The following is a 19,276-nucleotide window of genomic DNA, read 5'->3' as shown; positions in this document are numbered from 1 at the left end:
TCAGCTTCAGAATCTGTCCTTCCAGTGAGCACTCAGGGCTGATTTCCTTCAGAATGGATCGGTTTGATCTTCTTGCTGTCCATGGGACTCTCTGCTTTTTAAGATGCTGTCTAGGTTTGTCATTGCTTTTCTCCCAAGAAGCAGGCGTCTTTTAATTTTGTGGCTGCTGTCACGATCTGCAGTGATCATGGAGCCCAAGAAAGTAAAATCTCTCACTGCCTCCATTTCTTCCCCTTCTATTTGCCAGGAGGTGGTGGGACCAGTGGCCATGATCTTCGTTTTTTTGATGTTGAGCTCCCTACCACAGACTGTCTCGCCAGAGTGGTACATGCTCTGGTTATCTCCTGCTTGGACTACTGCAATGCGCTGTATGTGGGGCTACCTTTGAAGGTGACTCGGAAACTACAACTAATCCAGAATGCGGCAGCTAGACTGGTGACTGGGAGCAGCCGCCAAAACCACATAACACCGGTCTTGAAAGACCTACATTGGCTCCCTGTATGTTTCCAAGCACAATTCAAAGTGTTGGTGCTGACCTTGAAAGCCCTAAACAGCCTTGGCCCAGTATACCTGAAGGAGCGTCTCCACCCCCATCGTTCAGCCCGGACACGGAGGTCCAGCGCCAAGGGCCTTCTGGCGGTTCCCTCATTGCGAGAAGTGAGATTACAGGGAACCAGGCAGAGGGCCTTCTCGGTAGTGGCGCCCGCCCTGTGGAACGCCCTCCCTTCAGATGTCAAAGAGATAAACAACTACCTGACATTTAGAAGACATCTGAAGGCAGCCCTGTTCAGGGAAGGTTTTAATGTGTGACATTTTAATGTATTTTTAATCTTTGTTGGAAGGCGCCCAGAGTGGCTGGGGAAACCCAGCCAGATGGGCAGGGTACAAATAATAAATTATTATTACCCTCCCTCGCAAGGTTGTTGTGAGGATTGGATGGGGAGAAGGAGAGCTTCGTGTGGCACCTTGAGGTGCTGAGACGGAAGGTGCGATATGAATGTAATAAAGTCGGGGAAAGAAACTTTAATAGCCCTTTTTGATCCTTCCCCCCAAATATAATCAATGGGAGCAAACCAGAGCTTTCGGTATAACAGATTCAAACCCAAATAATCAAATCGGAATAACACAGAGCAAGTCCGAAACATTATCAGGCTGTTTCCAAATGGCCTTGTGGTTGCTGCACACATACCTGAAGCACACAGGCACATCCACCAGGGGTTTCCGCTGAAGTAATGGAATGAGAGGCAGCGGTGGTGTAGTGGTTAGCGACGGGGGTTCGAATCGCCACTCAGTCTGCATGCTCCCTGGGTGGCCTTGGGGGTCCAGTCACTGCCTCTCAGCCTAAACTACCTCACAGGGTAGTTGTAGGGTTGCAATGGGGAGAATTATGTACGACACCTTCAGTTTCTTTGAGAAAAAGCAGGGTATAAATGTCACCTTGATGATGATGATGATGATACAGTAATAGCAAGTGGGAGAAGAAAAACCCAGAGAAACTTAGGGTTATCAGGCCATATCATTTTATTATAAAATATATTTCATATTGCCGTTGTAAAAATTACATTTCACATTTTTTTTTTGTTTTGCTTACAATAAAAAATAATACTTGGAAGACAATCAAAAAAGAAAAGCTCCAATTAAGAGACAGTAATTCACCGATACGATATATCCCCCCCATTAGGCTTGGTAGCATATCACCATCCAAACAGCAGCTATTATTAGCGGGTTACAAGATCTCACCCTTTCCCCTTTCCTGTCCAAACGCCTCGTAATAACTGGGGGGGGCACCCCTCGCCCTTTCCCACCTCGCCAGCAAGCCCACAAAACGGCCATGTTGCATTCCTTAGCTTCCTAAGGGGGATCTTGACAGACGGACAGTTTGGAGAGGACGGACGGCTAGCATCTTGGAACTTCTGAACTGGCTGGTGTGTGACTTGTGCGAGGGAGAAAGGGCAGGGAAAAAAATGGAGGTTCCTGGTTCTTTCTCTCCCCGCACCTTTGTTAAACTCTTTCGAAAGAGAAGAAGAAAATTGCTGGTGATCAGACTGGTCCCCTTTCTCATGCGCCCACAGAATTGCTTGCACCAGTGTGTGTGTGTGTGTGTGTGTGTGTGTGTAGATTTCTACCAAATGCAAAAAGGAGTTGGTATCCAGGCGACTAGAAATTCAGGTAAACCCCACCTGGCTAACGAAAATGTCTATGCATACCCAACAGGTCACAACATCCACATGCACGTACCCACGCAGCCCTTTCCATGTGGGATTTCGCTGGTAGTTTATTTTGGCTGGGGTGGGTGGGAGTCTTGCGGCTTTCAGGCAACTCCCATCATCTCCAAAGGATCATGGGAGTTGTAGTCCAACAACACCCAAAGGGTCCCCTGTTCCCATCCCCAATTGAAACCCAAGCGTTCCGTTTTTTCCTTTCCTGGTAGGAAGGGGTCATAAATGAGTTCTGGATCGAACCAGACATTGTGCAATGGTTCAGTTTGGGCCGGTTTTCTGCACAAACTCTTCCTCTCTCTCACTCTCTCATGTGGGCTCCCAGCCTCCCAACGAAAACTCAACGGTTCACAGTGCAAAAGTGTAAATTAGAAAACAGCTCCCACCTCTTTCTATTAGTGCCTGGTAGAAAAGATTCCTATATACATGTGTACAAAAAGTCCTCTTAAGTGGGGCGGGAGATCCAGACCACAGTGGTGTGTGCAGGTCTTTCCTGGGTATTCAACTCACGCGACTTCTGCCTTGCAAGGGCAGGACGCAGAAACGACAAACCTGGACCGTTCGCTTGGGGAAAGAGAGGGCCACTGGATGGACAAGAATACAGGTGGCATGCAACAAGGTAATTGTACAAGTGTGGGATTTCGTGCTAACACAACAGGATTCTCCTCTGATGTGTCTCCTGTTATGGGATGAGAAACCCCTAGGATTTAGATTTAGGAGGGGGAGGGAGAGAAAATTTCTATTGCACAAGAACAAATTCTGATCACAGAATGGTGGACCGAAAGCCCTGCAAAACTGGAATCAATGGATCGAGGGACTTGGCACCTGCTTGAATACAACCCTAATTTTTTTAAAAAAAACAAACCTTTAGAAGTAATGATAGACCCATGTCCTTAAGGATAGTTGCAGGAGCTGCCATTTGTTAGGAAGGCTGTGAACACACCTGTGGTCAGAGGAGAGACCCCCCAACCCCACCCCGTTTTACAGAGAGGTGAGGAAAAGAGAGACTTTTCACTATAGAAAGTTCTACGCAAGAAATTCGACCACATTTCAAGGGAAATTGAGAGAATGGGGCGGGGGGGGGAGAGGGGGGAAGAGAAGAGATTTTTAAAAATGAGATCTAAACATTTAGGCTATTTTTCCAAAACCGAGGAAAGGGGAGCTCAAAGCTGTAAAGAAAATCCAGAGGAACAGCTGTTTTGGCCAGAGGAAATAGCAAATATTTCGCTTTCGGTTCATTTCCTGCCAAGGGAAAAAACTGAAGTTACCCATAATAGTTGAAGGCTATCGTTGATCGAAGCCGGATTTTGTACTTTTTCAGGGGCCCTGAAATAATTTGCAGAACACCTCCCTGGGCATCCTGCAGACACAAGATGAAGCTCACACCTTCTGAAGTAGTGATGGGATTTGTGTAATGCTGGTTTCTACTGAGTGCCAAGTCCCAAAGCTCCCACAATGCCACAATACAAAAAGCAAGGCGCTAGTCCACAGCGTGGCAACGCACAACCTTCCTCCTGGCTCTATGTATGCCAGCCATCAGAGTTACATGCGGGGCCACAAAGCGCTTGGTGAGGAGGACCCGAGTCTAGGAAGCAGAGCATCTTGAGCAGAACGAAGCAGGAAGGACTAGCAGGCTGAACCTTAAACCTGGCTCCTCAATGAGGGCTAGTCTCATGCACAGGCAGCCCTCACAGTCAGTCTGCCAGGAGGAGGCAGTGGCTGAATGAGCCAGCCCTCCCTGTTCCCATCACTCGCCCCTAGTTTCTGGCCATCACATGCAGATCTAAAGTCCTCTATCCTAAGTGTAGAGACCACAGGATTGCGCCCTTTCGGTGCAGAGGAAGCCGTGCGCCCTGGGAAATAATGGCAAAGCGGAAATCTGTTGCATGGGTAGATTGTTCCCTCGAGTTTCCATTGCGTTCTGGGTTCCCTCCCACCCCACGACTTTGACAAACCAAAATAAAAAAAATTCCTTCCAGTAGCACCTTAAAGACCAACTAAGTTAGTTCTTGGTATGAGCTTTCGTGTGCATGCACACTTCTTCATATACCTGGTATCTTCTTCAGGTATCTGAAGAAGTGTGCATGCACACGAAAGCTCATACCAAGAACTAACTTAGTTGGTCTTTAAGGTGCTACTGGAAGGAATTTTTTTATTTTGACTATGGCAGACCAACACGGCTACCTATCTGTATTTGACAAACCAGTTTTTTAAAAAGAAAGAAAAAGGCTAGGCATACATAAAACCACAGACCTACGTTGTCCAGTTTAACCTGTACTGCACAGCTCAGAAAATAAGAGAGTGTGGGGAACTCTTATCCAATGGAATGAAACAAACAAACAAAAAATACTGACAACAAATATATTCCTATGCAAGCTTAGCTTTTCCTTTTTCACTTTCCAAAATTTAAGTGCTATAGAATTTTGGAATGAGGCATTCGATGAACAAGGCCGGGGGTTGGAGCATACAGGAACCAGGACGCTGCTTTTAGCGGCGAATATAACTCATCGCCTCCCCACTGACGGAGTGCACATTCCTTTAATAGCTCGGTAACACAGGAAATATTCCCCAACCCCGGGGTTTTTGCAGCGTAGCAAGAGAAACCAGATACCACATGCTTACTCCAAAGTCCTTTTTTTTCCTTTCCTTTTTCCTTTACAAATTATTTCTCTGTTTCCACCTCCTCCTTAATCACCTTTTAACAAAAACAAAAAACCAGAAGCGAAAAATAAAAGAGAGATTCCCAAGGGCCCAGACTTCTGCCAGTGAAGAAACTGGTCTCCAAATCTCAAGACAAATTTGTTCTGATGGGGAAGAGAGGAGGTCAGGAGACTCCTTCAGGAACAGAAACAGACCATTTTGGAAATCCAGTAGATTTTGCCGGACCTCAGAAAGGTCAAATGCAGCGAGACAGCTACAGATCGATATTTTTGAAGCAGGATGGATGAGATTTCCAAAGAAACGTCTCTGATGCCACAGATTATTTGTCCCCCAAATTTAAACACAGCTGTCACAAAGACAAAGTTTCCTCATCATAACTCATGACGGTTTCTTTTTTCAAGAAACGCACACTGCTTTGAAGAAATCGTTTTGTTAGGTCTCTGGACCATAATAAAGATTGATTTGATTTGATTTGAAGAAATCGAAAGAACACAAATATCCCCAAATCTCACATTTGGAAATATAAAAATGCAGAAATCTGGGCTTTGGGCGATCTGATAATCCACTGATTCTCTGGATATTCAAAGCGCTCAAATAAGACCTACGTTTTGGCGTCGGCCAGCTTTAGCAGTGACCAGGAGTCTGGGCTTAGGGAAATAAAAAATCCGACATACTGTGTATAGCAGCCTCCCACAACTTTCGAGTCTTCCAGATGTATTGGACCAGATCTGCCAACCAGCACAGTTCTGGTCCAAAAGATCAGGAGATTGAGGGAGTCTGGTGTGTATGATGCACAAAATGACAATGAAGAAAAACACAAAATTTTCAACAAGCACCGATAATATACATAACTCCTTTTAAAAAAAACAAAAACAAAAAACTCTCCCACCCCAAGCCTTAAAAAGTACCCTTAAAAGTAAAGCAGGGCTAGCTTTTATTTTCTGTAAAGAAATCCTCGTTCTCAGAGTGTTCATTGTTCATTCAGTTGCAAGGAGAGATCTGCGTCTTTAGTTTATGGCTCATGATTATCAAAACGCAGGTGATTGGGACGGGGAAAGCCACGTAAGCAATCGGAAAAAGCTGTCCGGGCAACTGGTTTTTGTGCAGGGAGGGAAGCGCTCCCCCGTGGAAGGGAAACCACGATTCGCTAACAGGCGCCTCTCTGTCGTGACTGGCAGCCCCAAGGTTTGGTGGCCTCAATGAGGGCTCCCTCCTTGTGCAGTGCTGTACCCACAACCGAGAGAAAAGCAGATGGAGTCATGTGACAAATTGTGGGTGGGGGCCCACACCTCTTCTCCCCCCCCCCCCCCCGGGGTTCTGGGGCCTAAATGGAAACCGCTGGAAACGTGATGTGTTAAAGCAAGTTGAAAATCTGATTTGTTAAAAAAGTACTACCTAAACTTTCATATTTTTTCCCCAACCTGGGGATGCAGGGAAACAGAGGGCTTCAACATTCCTGGAGTTTTTAAATCTCCTGTCCCAAGACATCCCTGGGCTACTTTTATCGTTCCCCAGCGCAGAGATCTAGCTCTCTGCGTTGATTGTCATTTGGCAACTACACTGACCGCTGGCAGCACTAGGCTAAAAAGAGGGTTTTCCCCAAAATGTTTTGCCTTTCCACACAACTCCACAGCGTGAGCCAAGCGCATTCTCCCAGCACGTTCTGCAAAATGGCGCAGGTTGGGTGCATTGGCGACGGTCTGGATTGCATGCGCAACGGGTCTGACCTTGAAGAGGAAGGAAGGAAGGAAATTCCGCGACCGGACGCCCTGCCGGTGTTTCGGGCTACAACTCCCATCAGCCCCAGCCAGCCCAAAACATTGGCAGGGGGGCCACGTTGGGGAAGGCCACGATAATGGTGTTTATGTCCTGGCACCCATGACTTTTGCTCGCTCCAGTTCGGACCAGAGCACCCACAAAACCACCCAATGGTCTTGATCAGCAAGCCCATCATTAAGCAAAAATATTATTTCCTCCCTCGGGTAACGCCAGGTCTGGCCTTTGAGGCAGGGGGCAACTGAAGCCACACGAGAAATCCTCAGGTGCCCCAGGGCTGTTTTGCACATTAAATTTTAGGTATAAAATGGAGGAATGAAAGCATAAAGCAAAGCAATATAGCCAGGTTCCTTCCACTTCGGTTTTAGAAAACGAAACAAGCATTCGCTGGATTGTAGCTTGATGCAATGATTGTTCTTTTGACAGCGTAATGTTTAAAAGGAAGGGGGGAAACGCAGGGCTTGGGTGCAAGCGTGTAATTCCTCCCGGGCACCAGAAGGAGGAGACAGCATGCTGGCGGAGTCCACAGGAAGTCAGCCACGCCCCTTCCTCCTTCAGCTGATGGACCCAGCACCCTCCCGTTTTGGGTTTAGATAAGGGATGCTCCTACGCTCTCCATATTGCAAACACTTAGCCAACCACGTTTGGAGGGATCAGTTCAGGAAAAAGGGTTCTTTGGTCCCTGGGCACACCGAGAAACAAGTCTGTTAAGCTACACCAAGCCAAAAACTCTCTCTCCTCCCCGCTTCACACCTCTTATTTACAAATAGAAAGGGAGGCGCTGTGTTCGTGTGTGTGTTAAAAAAAAGGAGGAAAAGATGTGTTTATAAAAAACAAACATTCCCACAAAACACTGAAAATTAGGAAGGAAAAAAACCTGCCGGACGTAGAATATAAGGAGCCCAGGGCGGGCTCTCGAGATCTCCGCTGAAGCACGGGGAGAGAGGCTTCCAAGGGCGCGGACGCTGCAAAAACGCAGAGGTCTGGCCCCTTGGCGCTTGGCTGGCAGCGAGAGAGAGAGAGAATTGCTCCCTCCACCTTGGGAAACTTGCATGCGCTCAGTCCAGGAATCGCTGGCAGGCCTTTTTCCACCGGCAGGCGGTGCACCACTGGTCGCGGTGCTCGATGCCATAGACCTTACGGCACTTCTTGGCTTCGCCGCGGACTTTCCTGCGGGAGAGAGAAAGGCAGAGGACAGGCGTTGAAGGAGCCGCAAGAGAACTTTGCAGAGTTATCCTCCCCTTAACACGGCCGTGAAAACAGGGGGACAGAGGCGGACAGCAGCCTTTGCAGACCTGGGAGAGGGGTCTTCTAGGCGTGTTTGGAACTACACCCACTCTGGGAACCACAGGGCCGAACGAAAAGGAAGTCATAGAATCATAGAATTGGAATAGACCACAAGGGCCATCGAGTCCAACCCCCTGCCAAGCAGGAAAAGTCAAGAAGACCTTGTCCAAAATAAATGTTGCTGAGTGTTTCTGATTAAGGCAGACCTGTTTAGGGAGGTTTTTAATGTTTGGAGTTTTATTCTGTTTTGGGGGTTCTGTCGGGAGCCGCCCAGAGTGAGGAAACCCAGCCAGATGGATGAGGTATAAATAACAATAAAAATTATTATTATCATCATCATCATCATGTCAATTTTACCCGTGGACTGCCATCTGTCCAGATTTTAATTTGCTCTGAACTAATTTTAAGATGTATTTTAATTAACTGATTGCCTATTTTTATGTTCTTATGTTCTTTGTATGCAGTGGTATCTCTGGATGCGAACGGGATCTGTTGCAGAGCCCCGTTCGCATCCTGAAGCAAATGCAACCCGCGTCTGCACGTCTGTGGGTTGTGATTGCCGCTTCCATGCATGTGCGTGATGTCATTTTCAGCATCTGCGCATACGCGAGCGGTGAAACCCGGAGGTAACACACTTCTGGGTCGCCACGGAACGTAACCTGAAAACGCTCAACCTGAAGCACATTTAACATGAGGTATGACTGTACTGTCTTAGTTTTATGATGTTAGCCGCCCTGAGACCGGCCTCAGCCGGGGAGGGTGGGGTACAAATAAAAATAATTGTTGTTGTTATTGTTGTCGTTACATATATATAATCTTGGCAGCACAAATAGTGATCGCAACTCAATCAGAAACTGCCCAAAATCTTACACCAGACATTCTACCCGGACACTGAGGTCCAGTGCCGAGGGCCTTCTGGCTGTTCCCTCCCTGCGAGAAGCCAAGTTACAGGGAACCAGGCAGAGGGCCTTCTTGGTGGTGGCACCCGCCCTGTGGAACACCCTCCCACCAGATGTCAAAGAGAACAACAACTACCAGGCTTTTAGAAGACATCTGAAGGCAGCCCTGTTTTGGGAAGCTTTCAATGTTTGATGAATTATAGTATTTTAATATTCTTTTGGAAGCCACCCAGAGTGGCTGGGGAAACCCAGCCAGATGGGCGGGGTATAAATAATAAATTATTATTATTATTATTATTATTTGATACTGCTGACTCTGGAATATAGCCATAATACAGGAAAATCAAAGAATCGTACAACTGAAGAGTTGGAAGGGACCCTGAGGATAATCTATTCCAATTTCCTGCAATCCAGGAATATGCAGCTGCCCCATACGGGGATCAAACCAGCAACCTTGGCGTTATCAGCACCACGCTCTATCCAACTGAGCTCTCCAGGCAGACCTAAATCACACATAATTTGTGATTTCTACAAGGACTAGTATCTCCAGACTCTTTTGATAGGATTTGGCATTCTGTTATGACATTTGTTCGTTCCTTTATTTCCTCCGTCCCTAGATCTCAGGGAAGTCAAGAACCATCATTTTCAAGTCTACAAGCCCGGCAAACGTAGAACAATACTTGATGATCTGGGCTTGGTTATTTTAATTCATGTGCAGCTTACCCTTTCTAGGTGTCTATTTTACAGTTCCTTTTAATTTTTGCCTGTTGCTGTAATTGTTGTTCTCTGTTTTATATGCATTGTAAAATAAATTAATAATAAAAAGCTATTAGGAAGTTTGTAATGTTTGACATTTTATTATGTTTTTATATGTATTATTATTATTATTATTATTATTATTATTACAGTCATACCTTGGGTTATAGATGCTTCAGGTTGCGTTTTTCGGGTTATGGAACCGCCGAAACCCAGAAGTACCAGAACGGGTTACTTCCAGGTTTCGGCGGTCACACATGCGCAGAAACGCTAAATCGCACTTTGCGCATGCGCAGAAGCGCTGACTCGCAACCCATGTGTGCGCAGACGCACCACTGCAGGTTGCGAATCCTGCGGGTTGTGAATGTGCATTCCGCACGGATCACGTTCGCAATCCGAGTGTTCACTGTATTACAGTCATACCTCAGGTTGAAGTTGCTTCGAGCGCTTCCGGGTTTCGCCGCATGCGCAGACGGTTAAAATGACATCACGCGCATGCATGGAAGCGGCGAATCACAACCCATGCATGCGCAGATGTGGGTTGCATTTGCTTCTGGATGCGAACGGGGCTCCGGAACGGATCCCGTTTGTATCCAGAGGTACCGCTGTGTTGTTGTTGTTGTTGTTGTTGTTATTATTATTATTATTATTATTATTATTATTATTATTATTATTATTATTATTATTTGCCGGCCTTACCTTGAGCTGCTGGGCGCCCGCAGAGGAGACGTGACAATCAGGTGGGATTTCAAGACAGGTGGTGGAGGAGGAGGAGGCAGCGGCGGCGGAGGCTGCTGCTCGCTGAAACTCAGGGACCGGCTTCGCACCTGCAAACAAGAAACGTACGCGCTTTACGATACGCCCAAGAGCAAGTCTCTCCAGGACCCCACCTCCCCAAGGCGCTGAAAACAGCCCTCTGTGTCCCTCAAGATTCCTGCAGCCACAGAAGTCAGGACAAGAGATGGGAGGGCCTGGGAAAAACCCCGGAAAAATTGGGGGAAAATTGGGGTTTTCCCCCTGTTTTTTAGAAGTCCATGAGAAAAATGATAAGGAGGAAGAGGAAGAAATGGAAAATGACAGCAGTAGTTCAGAATATGAGATAGAATAAACTGCATGTATTCGAAGGGGCAGAGGAACCAGAGACCAAATTGCAAACATGCGCTGGATTATGGAGAAAGCTAGAGAGTTCCAGGAAGACATCTACTTCTGCTTCATTGACTATGCAAAAGCCTTTGATTGTGTCGACCACAGCAAACTATGGCAAGTTCTTAAAGAAATGGGAGTGCCTGATCACCTCATCTGTCTCCTGAGAAATCTCTATGTGGGACAAGAAGCTACAGTTAGAACTGGATATGGAACAACTGATTGGTTCCAAATTGGGAAAGGAGTACGGCAAGGCTGTATATTGTCTCCCTGCTTATTTAACTTATATGCAGAATTCATCATGCGAAAGGCTGGGCTGGATGAATCCCAAACCGGAATTAAGATTGCCGGAAGAAGTATCAACAACCTCAGATATGCAGATGACACAACCTTGATGGCAGAAAGTGAGGAGGAATTAAAGAACCTTTTAATGAGGGTGAAAGAGGAGAGCGCAAAATATGGTCTGAAGCTCAACATCAAAAAAACGAAGATCATGGCCACTGGGCCCATCACCTCCTGGCAAATAGATGGGGAAGAAATGGAGGCAGTGAGAGATTTTACTTTCTTGGGCTTTATGATCGCTGCAGATGGTGACAGCAGTCACGACTAAACGACTCAACAACAACAACAACATATGTTGTGTCTTGTTTCTTCTTTTAAAAAAGCACTACACAAAGGGTAGACCTTCTATGGAGCTTAAATATTGAGGTGGACATTAACTTTATTTGCTGTTGGTGCTAATGGGTAAATCTGATTATTTTTACATTTCTTGTTGCTTTTGAGGGGAAGGGGGGTGGTTACATGTTTTACTGCAGGCGTAATACTTTTATATACACTGTGTTTCATGCAATTTGTAAAACTACTCCACACTAAAAAAAAAATCAATTTTTCCGATATTTCTATTTTTTTCTGGGGAAAAAACACAGGAAAAAACCTTTTTATTCCTCATGGCTTCAAAATTTCCAGAAATTTTACATCTCTAGTCAGGACTCACCGGCGAGAGGGTGGGGATGGTAGATGTTGCGGCAGCCCAGCTGATACTGGTGAATATGTGTGGGGATACTGGGATCTGGATGGACGGCAGAGCCTGAGAGAGAAAAAACAAGGGAGGTGAGAAAGGATTCGCTGCGTTTCCATCTCCGCTGCTGTAATGGATTTAGGGGTTGCTCGTGCGTAAGTTGCCGCCACTGCTGGCGAGGTTACCTGGTAAAACCCTTTCTGACTGAACAGCCTCCAGCATCGTGACTGCCTCAGTCGCTGGCAGAATCCGTCAGTGGGCGTTTCTTGAACCTTTTCCAGCATAAAAGTTGTTTGACGCCAAGTCTCCTCCTACTCTCCCTGCGCGGAAGTCTTCTGCACAGGGAGGGTGTGGGTAACGGAGTACCTGTACTCTCTCCGCTGGTCTCCGGCGAGGAGTCTTGGCGCCTCCTCTCCGATTCCCCCATCTGCCCCCCTTCTCCACTGGTGTTACGCTGATTTCCTTCCCCAGCAGATGGGCTGCCTCTCTCCCTACTGGGACCCTCTCCGGCATCCCTCTGGAGCCTTCCCTCCGCCTCTAGCTCCAATGCCAATTCCCTGTCAGCTGCCTATTTTTTAAAATGCATTTATGGGGTTGCAGGAGAGAGAGATGTCAAAGAAATAAACAAAAAGGTAAAGGTAAAGGTACCCCTGCCCGTGTGGGACAGTTGTGTCCGACTCTAGGGTTGTGCGCCCATCTCACTTAAGAGGCCGAGGGCCAGCGCTGTCCGGAGACACTTCCGGGTCACGTGGCCAGCGTGACGAAGCCGCTCTGGCGAGCCGGCACCAGCGCAGCACACGGAAACGCTGTTTACCTTCCCGCTATAAAGCGGTACCTATTTATCTACTTGCACTTAGGGGTGCTTTCGAACTGCTAGGTGGGCAGGAGCTGGGACCGAAAGACGGGCGCTCACCCCGCCCCGGGGATTCGAACCGCCAACCATGCGATCGGCAAGTCCTAGGCGCTGAGGTTTTACCCACAGCGCCACCCGCGTCCCAACTGACGTTTAGAAGACATCTGAAGGCAGCCCTGTTTAGGGAAGCTTTTGACAACTGATGTTTTAATGTATTTTTAACCTTCTGTTGGAAACCACCCAGAGTGGCTGCGGTAGAAATCAATAATAATAATAATAATAATAATAATAATAATAATAAATATTATTAGGTACGGCTGGCAGGTCCCTACCTGATACGCATGGTCAGCTTGGATGTGCCAGAAGGAGCTAGGAGCCGACTGGCTGAGGGCGCTGCTGGACAGGTGAGGCTCTGGGGCCAAAGCTTGGTCCAGGATGAGCGCCTCTGGCTGCGATGGAGTCTGCTGGATGGCGATGGGAGAAGAAGCCCCCGCAGAGGTAGTGGTGGGGCTGGAGACGGCCGCTGCGGGTTCAGGGGGCGCCTCGTCCTTCACTTGCATTTCTGTGTAGTAAAAATCCTCTTCCCTCTTCCGCTGGTCAGAATTGGCGCCGTCTCTGCAGCGATGGGAAAAGAGAGATGAAGCAATGCCTGGGGAACTGGGGCGACATAAGTCCAACATTTGCCAAATGTTGGGCTCTGGGGATATAATAATAATAATAATAATAATAATAATAATAATAATAATTTATTATTTATACCCCGCCCATCTGGCTGAGTTTCCCCAGCCACTCTGGGCGGCTTCCAATCAAAGTGTTAAAAACAATACAGCATTAAATATTAAAAACTTCCCTAAACAGGGCTGCCTCCAGATGTCTTTTAAAGAGAAGATAGCTGCTTATTTCCTTCACATCTGAAGGGAGGGCATTCCACAGGGCGGGCGCCACTACCGAGAAGGCCCTCTGTCTGGTTCCCTGCAACGTCACTTCTCGCAATGAGGGAACCGCCAGAAGGCCCTTGGAGCTGGACCTCAGTGTCTGGGCAGAACGATGGGGGTGGAGACGCTCCTTCAGGTATACAGGACCGAGGCCGTTTAGGGCTTTAAAGGTCAGCCCCAACACTTTGAATTGTGCTCAAAAACATACTGGGAGGCAGCGTAGCTCTTTCAAGACTGCTGTTATATGGTCTCAGCGGCCGCTCCCAGTCACCAGTCTAGCTGCTGCATTCTGGATTAATTGCAGTTTCCAGGTCACCTTCAAAGGTAGCCCCACGTAGAGCGCATTGCAGTAGTCTAATTTAAATTAGAGGCACCCTTTTTCCATCCGCTCCCCAGATCAAACGGACAAGCATCATTCTCTCGACTACAGAACAGCCCAGGCAGCATTAACCGCCCACCTCCCAGTTTCCCCTTTTGTTTTGCTCAATGCTCAGAGCTCAGAGACGACGCTGTGCTTTTGGGGACAAATTCCCCGGGGATGTCCAAGCCTCAGAGTTCTCTGTCATTTTTTTCATACCCCCCCCTTTATTTTATTAATTTATTTAACGTAATTATTGCAAAATATTTGCAAAATATTGCAAATACATACATACAGATAAGCACACACATATAAAAAAAGAAGAGAAAAAAGAAAAGAAAAAAGAAGAAAATTTGGAAGAATTTCTTCCAAATTTATCCTACAAATATCTCAATAATAAAATTTCATTGGTTGACTTCCATCGCTTACACTGCACTTCCTATATACATTTTAAGCAAGATTGTATCTGTTATTCCGTATTTTCCCCATACAATCTCACACAAATATTCTAATCAACAAGTTTTCTAAATTTTTCATAAACCTATTCTAAACACAACCAATACCTTACATTTAATCTTTGTCTACATAAATAACCATTTAAACATTTCCATTGTTTCTGGATTATATTTTTTGGTTTTTGTCTTATCAAATCAGTCAACTTTGCTAATTCCAAGTATTCGCATAATTTATTCAGCCATTCTTCTTTGGTTGGAACGTGATTTCCTTTCCAATTATTGGCTATTAACATTCTCACTGCTGTTGTTGCATACAAGAAAATATTAATTTTGTCATTCAGGATGTCTCCATTAAAAATTCCTAATAAATACAATTCTGCTCTTTTATTATGTCATGTTTTTATTAGCTTTTTAATTTCCTCATGTATCATATTCCAATATTTCTTAATTTCCGGACAGGACCACCACATATGGTATAAGGTTCCAATCATTCTATTACACCTTTCAGTTCTCTTTCAGGCTCGCAGACGGATGGGAATGGGCAATGTCGGTGGCTGCGATTGGCAGGGAGCATGGCACCTCCAGATTGGCCAGCCTTGGTATAAATACCAGGTGGTTGGAAGTTGAAGCTCCAATTCTGGCCTCTACGCCAGTCGCGGTGTACACTATGACCAGCTGTGACAACCCAACAGGGACAACTGTGACACTTGGGAGTCGCTTCCACCTTTACAATTCTGTGATTCTACAACAACTCCTTGAAGTGCCAGGTACAGCAACTGATCTTGAGGAGCTCAGCTTGGAAGACCACCTGCACACAAATGTTCCATATCTGGAATCAGCCACATCTGGAGCCTCTGATTTGTGAATAGCGCCCAAGTTCCATCACAGAACGAGAGAGCTGGACGCTACCCCAAATTCATCTAGCCCAGGCACGATCTAAAGGTAAAGGGACCCCTGACCATTAGGTCCAGTCGTGACCGACTCCGGGGTTGTGGCGCTCATCTCGCTTTATTGGCCGAGGGAGCCGGCGTACAGCTTCCAGGTCATGTGGCCAGCATGACTAAGCCACTTCTGGCGAACCAGAGCAGCGCACGGAAACACCGTTTACCTTCCCGCCGGAGCGGTACCTATTTATCTACTTGCACTTTGACGTGCTTTCGAACTGCTAGGTTGGCAGGAGCAGGGACCAAGCAACAGGAGATGACCCCGTCACAGGGATTTGAACCGCCGACCTTCTGATCGGCAAGTCCTAGGCTCAGTGGTTTAACGCACAGTGCCACCCACGTCCCAAATTCATCTAGCCCAGGCACGATCCACTCCCAGCATAAAATGACTGGCAGCGATCTACCGCACAACATGACTCAATTAAGAGGATAAAGCTTCTTTTCAGTAACGTCCCCCCCCCCCCCATTTCATGGACAGAACAAGGACCGCGGGGGACAAAGAATTCCAGCACATTTCGTTCTCCAGCCGGCAATCAAAAGGAGACCTGTCGATTGTGATCGACCTGTTGGACATTGCTGGTCTATCCCAACCAGCCACAATGAAAGGAATCTCAACACCATGTCACTTCAATCTGGGTGAACGCCGTTTGGCCGGGGTCTTGGGGCCTTACTCACCCCAAGTGCTGGGTCTTCACATGCCTCTTGATCCCCACGATGGAGCGAAGGACTTTTCCGCAGCTGGGCCACAGGCAGGTGTACATCACCTTCACAGAGTTCTAGGAGAGAGAGACACACACACCTGGTTCAGGTCTGCAGGCAAAACCAAGCAAGTAAAACACCCCTCACTTGGGGACCCCTCACTTTCCTCCTCCTCCCTCCCACTTGGATGGGACGAGGCAGGGAGCTTGGACACAAATCCCAAACGTGTCCCCTTCTCAGCCTCTCCACCTGGCCTAGGAAATCTCCACCGATTTCCCTGCCCCACATCATTCTGGAATGCTTTCGACTGGCTGGAATGGGACCTAGAACTTCAATGGTGTCTCTCGTTTGCATGGAAGGAAGGCAGAGAAGAGAGTCAAATCGAAACCGCTGCACAATGGCAATATTGACATGTGTTACACCACCCAGCCTTCCGTCTGTCATGTGGCCCTTGGAAGGCTGCCGAGGACTGAATCCGGCCCTCGAGGTGAAAAGGGTCACAACCCCAAGCTCTTGGAGATGAGCTCCCTTGGCAAGAAGAAGAAGAGTAGAAGAGTTTGGATTTGATATCCCGCTTTATCACTACCGGAAGGAGTTTCAATGTGGCTAACATTCTCCTTTCCCTTCCTCCCCCACAACAAACACTCTTATTAAACTACAGTGGTACCTCTGGTTGCGAACAGGATCCGTTCCGGAGGCCCGTTCGCAACCTGAAAAGAACGCAACCCGCGCCTGTGCATGCGCGGGTCGCGATTCGCCGCTTCTGCGCATGCGCATGACATCATTTTGCGCGTCTGCACATGCGCGAGTGGCAAAACCCGGAAGTAACCCTTTCTGGTACTTCCGGGTCGCCGCGGGACCAACCTGAAAACGCTCAACCTGAAGCAAAGGTAACATGAGGTATGACTGTACTGAACTATCCAGGACAAATTATTATAAAAAAGGGCAACCGTTCAATGCATATTTTTAAAGCTTTGTGTATATATCCTTACAATAGTATAACTTTCAAAAGTCATTGTAATAAGATGACGGTTTTAAAATTGGATTATTAAGTATATAAGGATTTATGGACATGCATAAACAAGTATATTATAATAAAGCCAAGAGACGGAGTGGAGCGAAGTCGACCAAAAAAATTATGGTTTAATCTGGTTATGATTTTTTTTTCTGGTTTGTTTTTGTTTGTTTGTTTCCCGTTATGTCATTTTTGGAAAATCAAAAAGAAGTTATCAAAGAAGAAGAAGAAGCCCCGAGACTAAGTTTATAGTCAGGCTTTCGTATATGTGCCTTGCTCATTAATAGCTATTCTTTGCTTATCTGAAAAAAATCAGTAAAAAAAAAAATTCTTACAAAAGGGACATCCACATGAAAAACAGGCCTGTTTTTCTCATCATTAGCCAAGTTAATTATCAGCCAACTGCTGAGTAAGAACAGAGGAGTCTGCTGATCAGGCCAATGACCCATCCAGACCAGCGTCCTTTTTTAAAGCCATCCTAAAAAGGTAAAGGGACCCCTGACCATTAGGTCCAGTCGTGGCCGACTCTGGGGTTGCGGCGCTCATCTGGCTTTATTTGCCGAGGGAACCGGCGTACAGCTTCCGGGTCATGTGGCCAGCATGACTAAGCCACTTCTGGCGAACCAGAGCAGCGCACGGAAACGCCGTTTACTTTCCCACCGGAGCGGTACCTATTTATCTACTTGCACTTTGATGTGCTTTCGAACTGCTAGGTTGGCAGGAGCAGGGACCGCGCAACGGGAGCTCAACCCGTCATTGTGGGGATTCAAACTGCAGACCTTCTGATTGGCAAGTCCTAGGCTCTGTGGTTTAACCCACAGCGCCACCCGCGTCCCTAAAGCCATCATAGTCAGTGGCAATTACTGCCTCCTGCAGGAGGGAATTCCATAGTTTAGGTACCACTCCGACGGGAAGGTAAACAGCGTTTCCATGCGCTGCTCTGGTTCACCAGAAGTGCCTTAGTCATGCTGGCCACATGACCTGGAAACTGTCTGCGGACAAATGCCGGCTCCCTCAGCCAGTAAAGCGAGATGAGCGCCACAACCCCAGAGTCGGTCACGGCGGGACCTAATGGTCAGGGGTCCCTTTACCTTTACCTAATGAAAGTCACACAAAAATCAGGCAGCGAAGAATCCGCGTCACGTGGGACAATTCTCCAGCCACTGCCCCTCCCACTTCTGCGCCTCCTACCTTTCTCTTCCGGGGAGCAGGCTCATCAAAGAGGAAGGGGTCCAAGTCCGTCTCAAAGCCGTCGTCCGGCCGGGGAGAACTGAAGGCTTCGCTCGAGTACTTGGGGCTGGCCTCGGAGTGGGGCGGAGACGGGGTCGACATACAGCTCCAGTGCCCACTGGTGCTGCTGCTGCCACCGTCCGACATGTCTCCGCTTTCCTTCCACACATCGCCCGCCGCTTGGGATGCTGGGGAACAGAGGACGAGAGGGGGTTGGACTAGATGACCCCCGGGAACCCCTTCCAACCCCACGGCTCTTTTGAGAAACAAGACGCGAATTGCTTTCGCACTGGGCTCACAGTTATGTCCCGTTCCAGCCCCCGTCAACGTCTTTTCTGAATTGCTCTTTCCCCCCCCCAGATACTAGGCCAGGCTTCCTCAACCTCAGCCCTCCAGATGTTTTGGGACTACAACTCCCATGATCCCTAGCTTGCAGGACCAGTGGTCAGGGATGATGGGAACTGTAGTCTCAAAACATCTGGAGGGCCGAGGCTGTGGCTCAGCAGCAGGAAATCTGCCCTGCATGCAAAGGGTCCCAGGTTCAAATCTCACCCTCTCCAGATGGCCGTTCAATCTATCCATCCATCTATGAACCTCTGTTTTGTTTTTGTTTTTTATTTATACTTTTCAAATTTATACATTTCATTTGTTTCACAATCAAATTAACATTTCAAAATTTGACTTCCTTCCCCCCTCTTTCTGCGGTTCCTTAAATTTGTTTTTTGATATCCAAATTCATTCAACTTGCTCACTTAAATTATCTACTGTAAATACATACTTTTATAAAACTGTGGGTTATTACAATGATCCTGCTAATGTTTTTAATCTGTTTACAATTGATCTGTAAATTTATTTGTTTTGCTTTTTAATTATCCATTACCGAAAAGCATATGCACACCCAGCGGAAAAAAGGAAAAGCAGTTTTACAAATTTGTGATTACACCGAAATATTGTGGGTTGTTTATGGGGTAGGGATACGTCAGAGGTCTTGCTGAAAAGACCTTCTTCAGGCTGGTGTCTTCTAAATG

General features: G+C 47.0%; 1 protein-coding gene across 2 annotated transcripts in view; it reads right to left on the bottom strand.

Annotated features, from left to right (window-relative positions):
* Positions 1-1,503: 1,503 nt before the first annotated feature.
* Positions 1,504-19,276, bottom strand: part of ZNF395 (zinc finger protein 395) — a 67,264-nt gene continuing 49,491 nt past the window's right edge. For both annotated transcript variants that reach the window (XM_083494511.1, XM_083494512.1), the window contains exons 5-11: positions 18,210-18,436; positions 15,980-16,080; positions 12,945-13,227; positions 11,736-11,828; positions 10,298-10,425; positions 4,404-7,826; positions 1,504-4,163 (exon numbers count right to left, since the gene is read on the bottom strand). In XM_083494511.1, coding sequence (XP_083350637.1) covers positions 7,715-7,826; positions 10,298-10,425; positions 11,736-11,828; positions 12,945-13,227; positions 15,980-16,080; positions 18,210-18,436 — 944 coding nt within the window. In that variant the 3' untranslated portion in view covers positions 1,504-4,163; positions 4,404-7,714. The remainder of the gene's footprint in view (positions 4,164-4,403; positions 7,827-10,297; positions 10,426-11,735; positions 11,829-12,944; positions 13,228-15,979; positions 16,081-18,209; positions 18,437-19,276) is intronic.

Source organism: Podarcis liolepis, assembly GCF_965112155.1.
Source record: "Podarcis liolepis genome assembly, chromosome: 3".
Lineage (NCBI taxonomy): Eukaryota > Metazoa > Chordata > Lepidosauria > Squamata > Lacertidae > Podarcis > Podarcis liolepis.
This window is presented reverse-complemented; position numbering and strand designations above follow the sequence as displayed.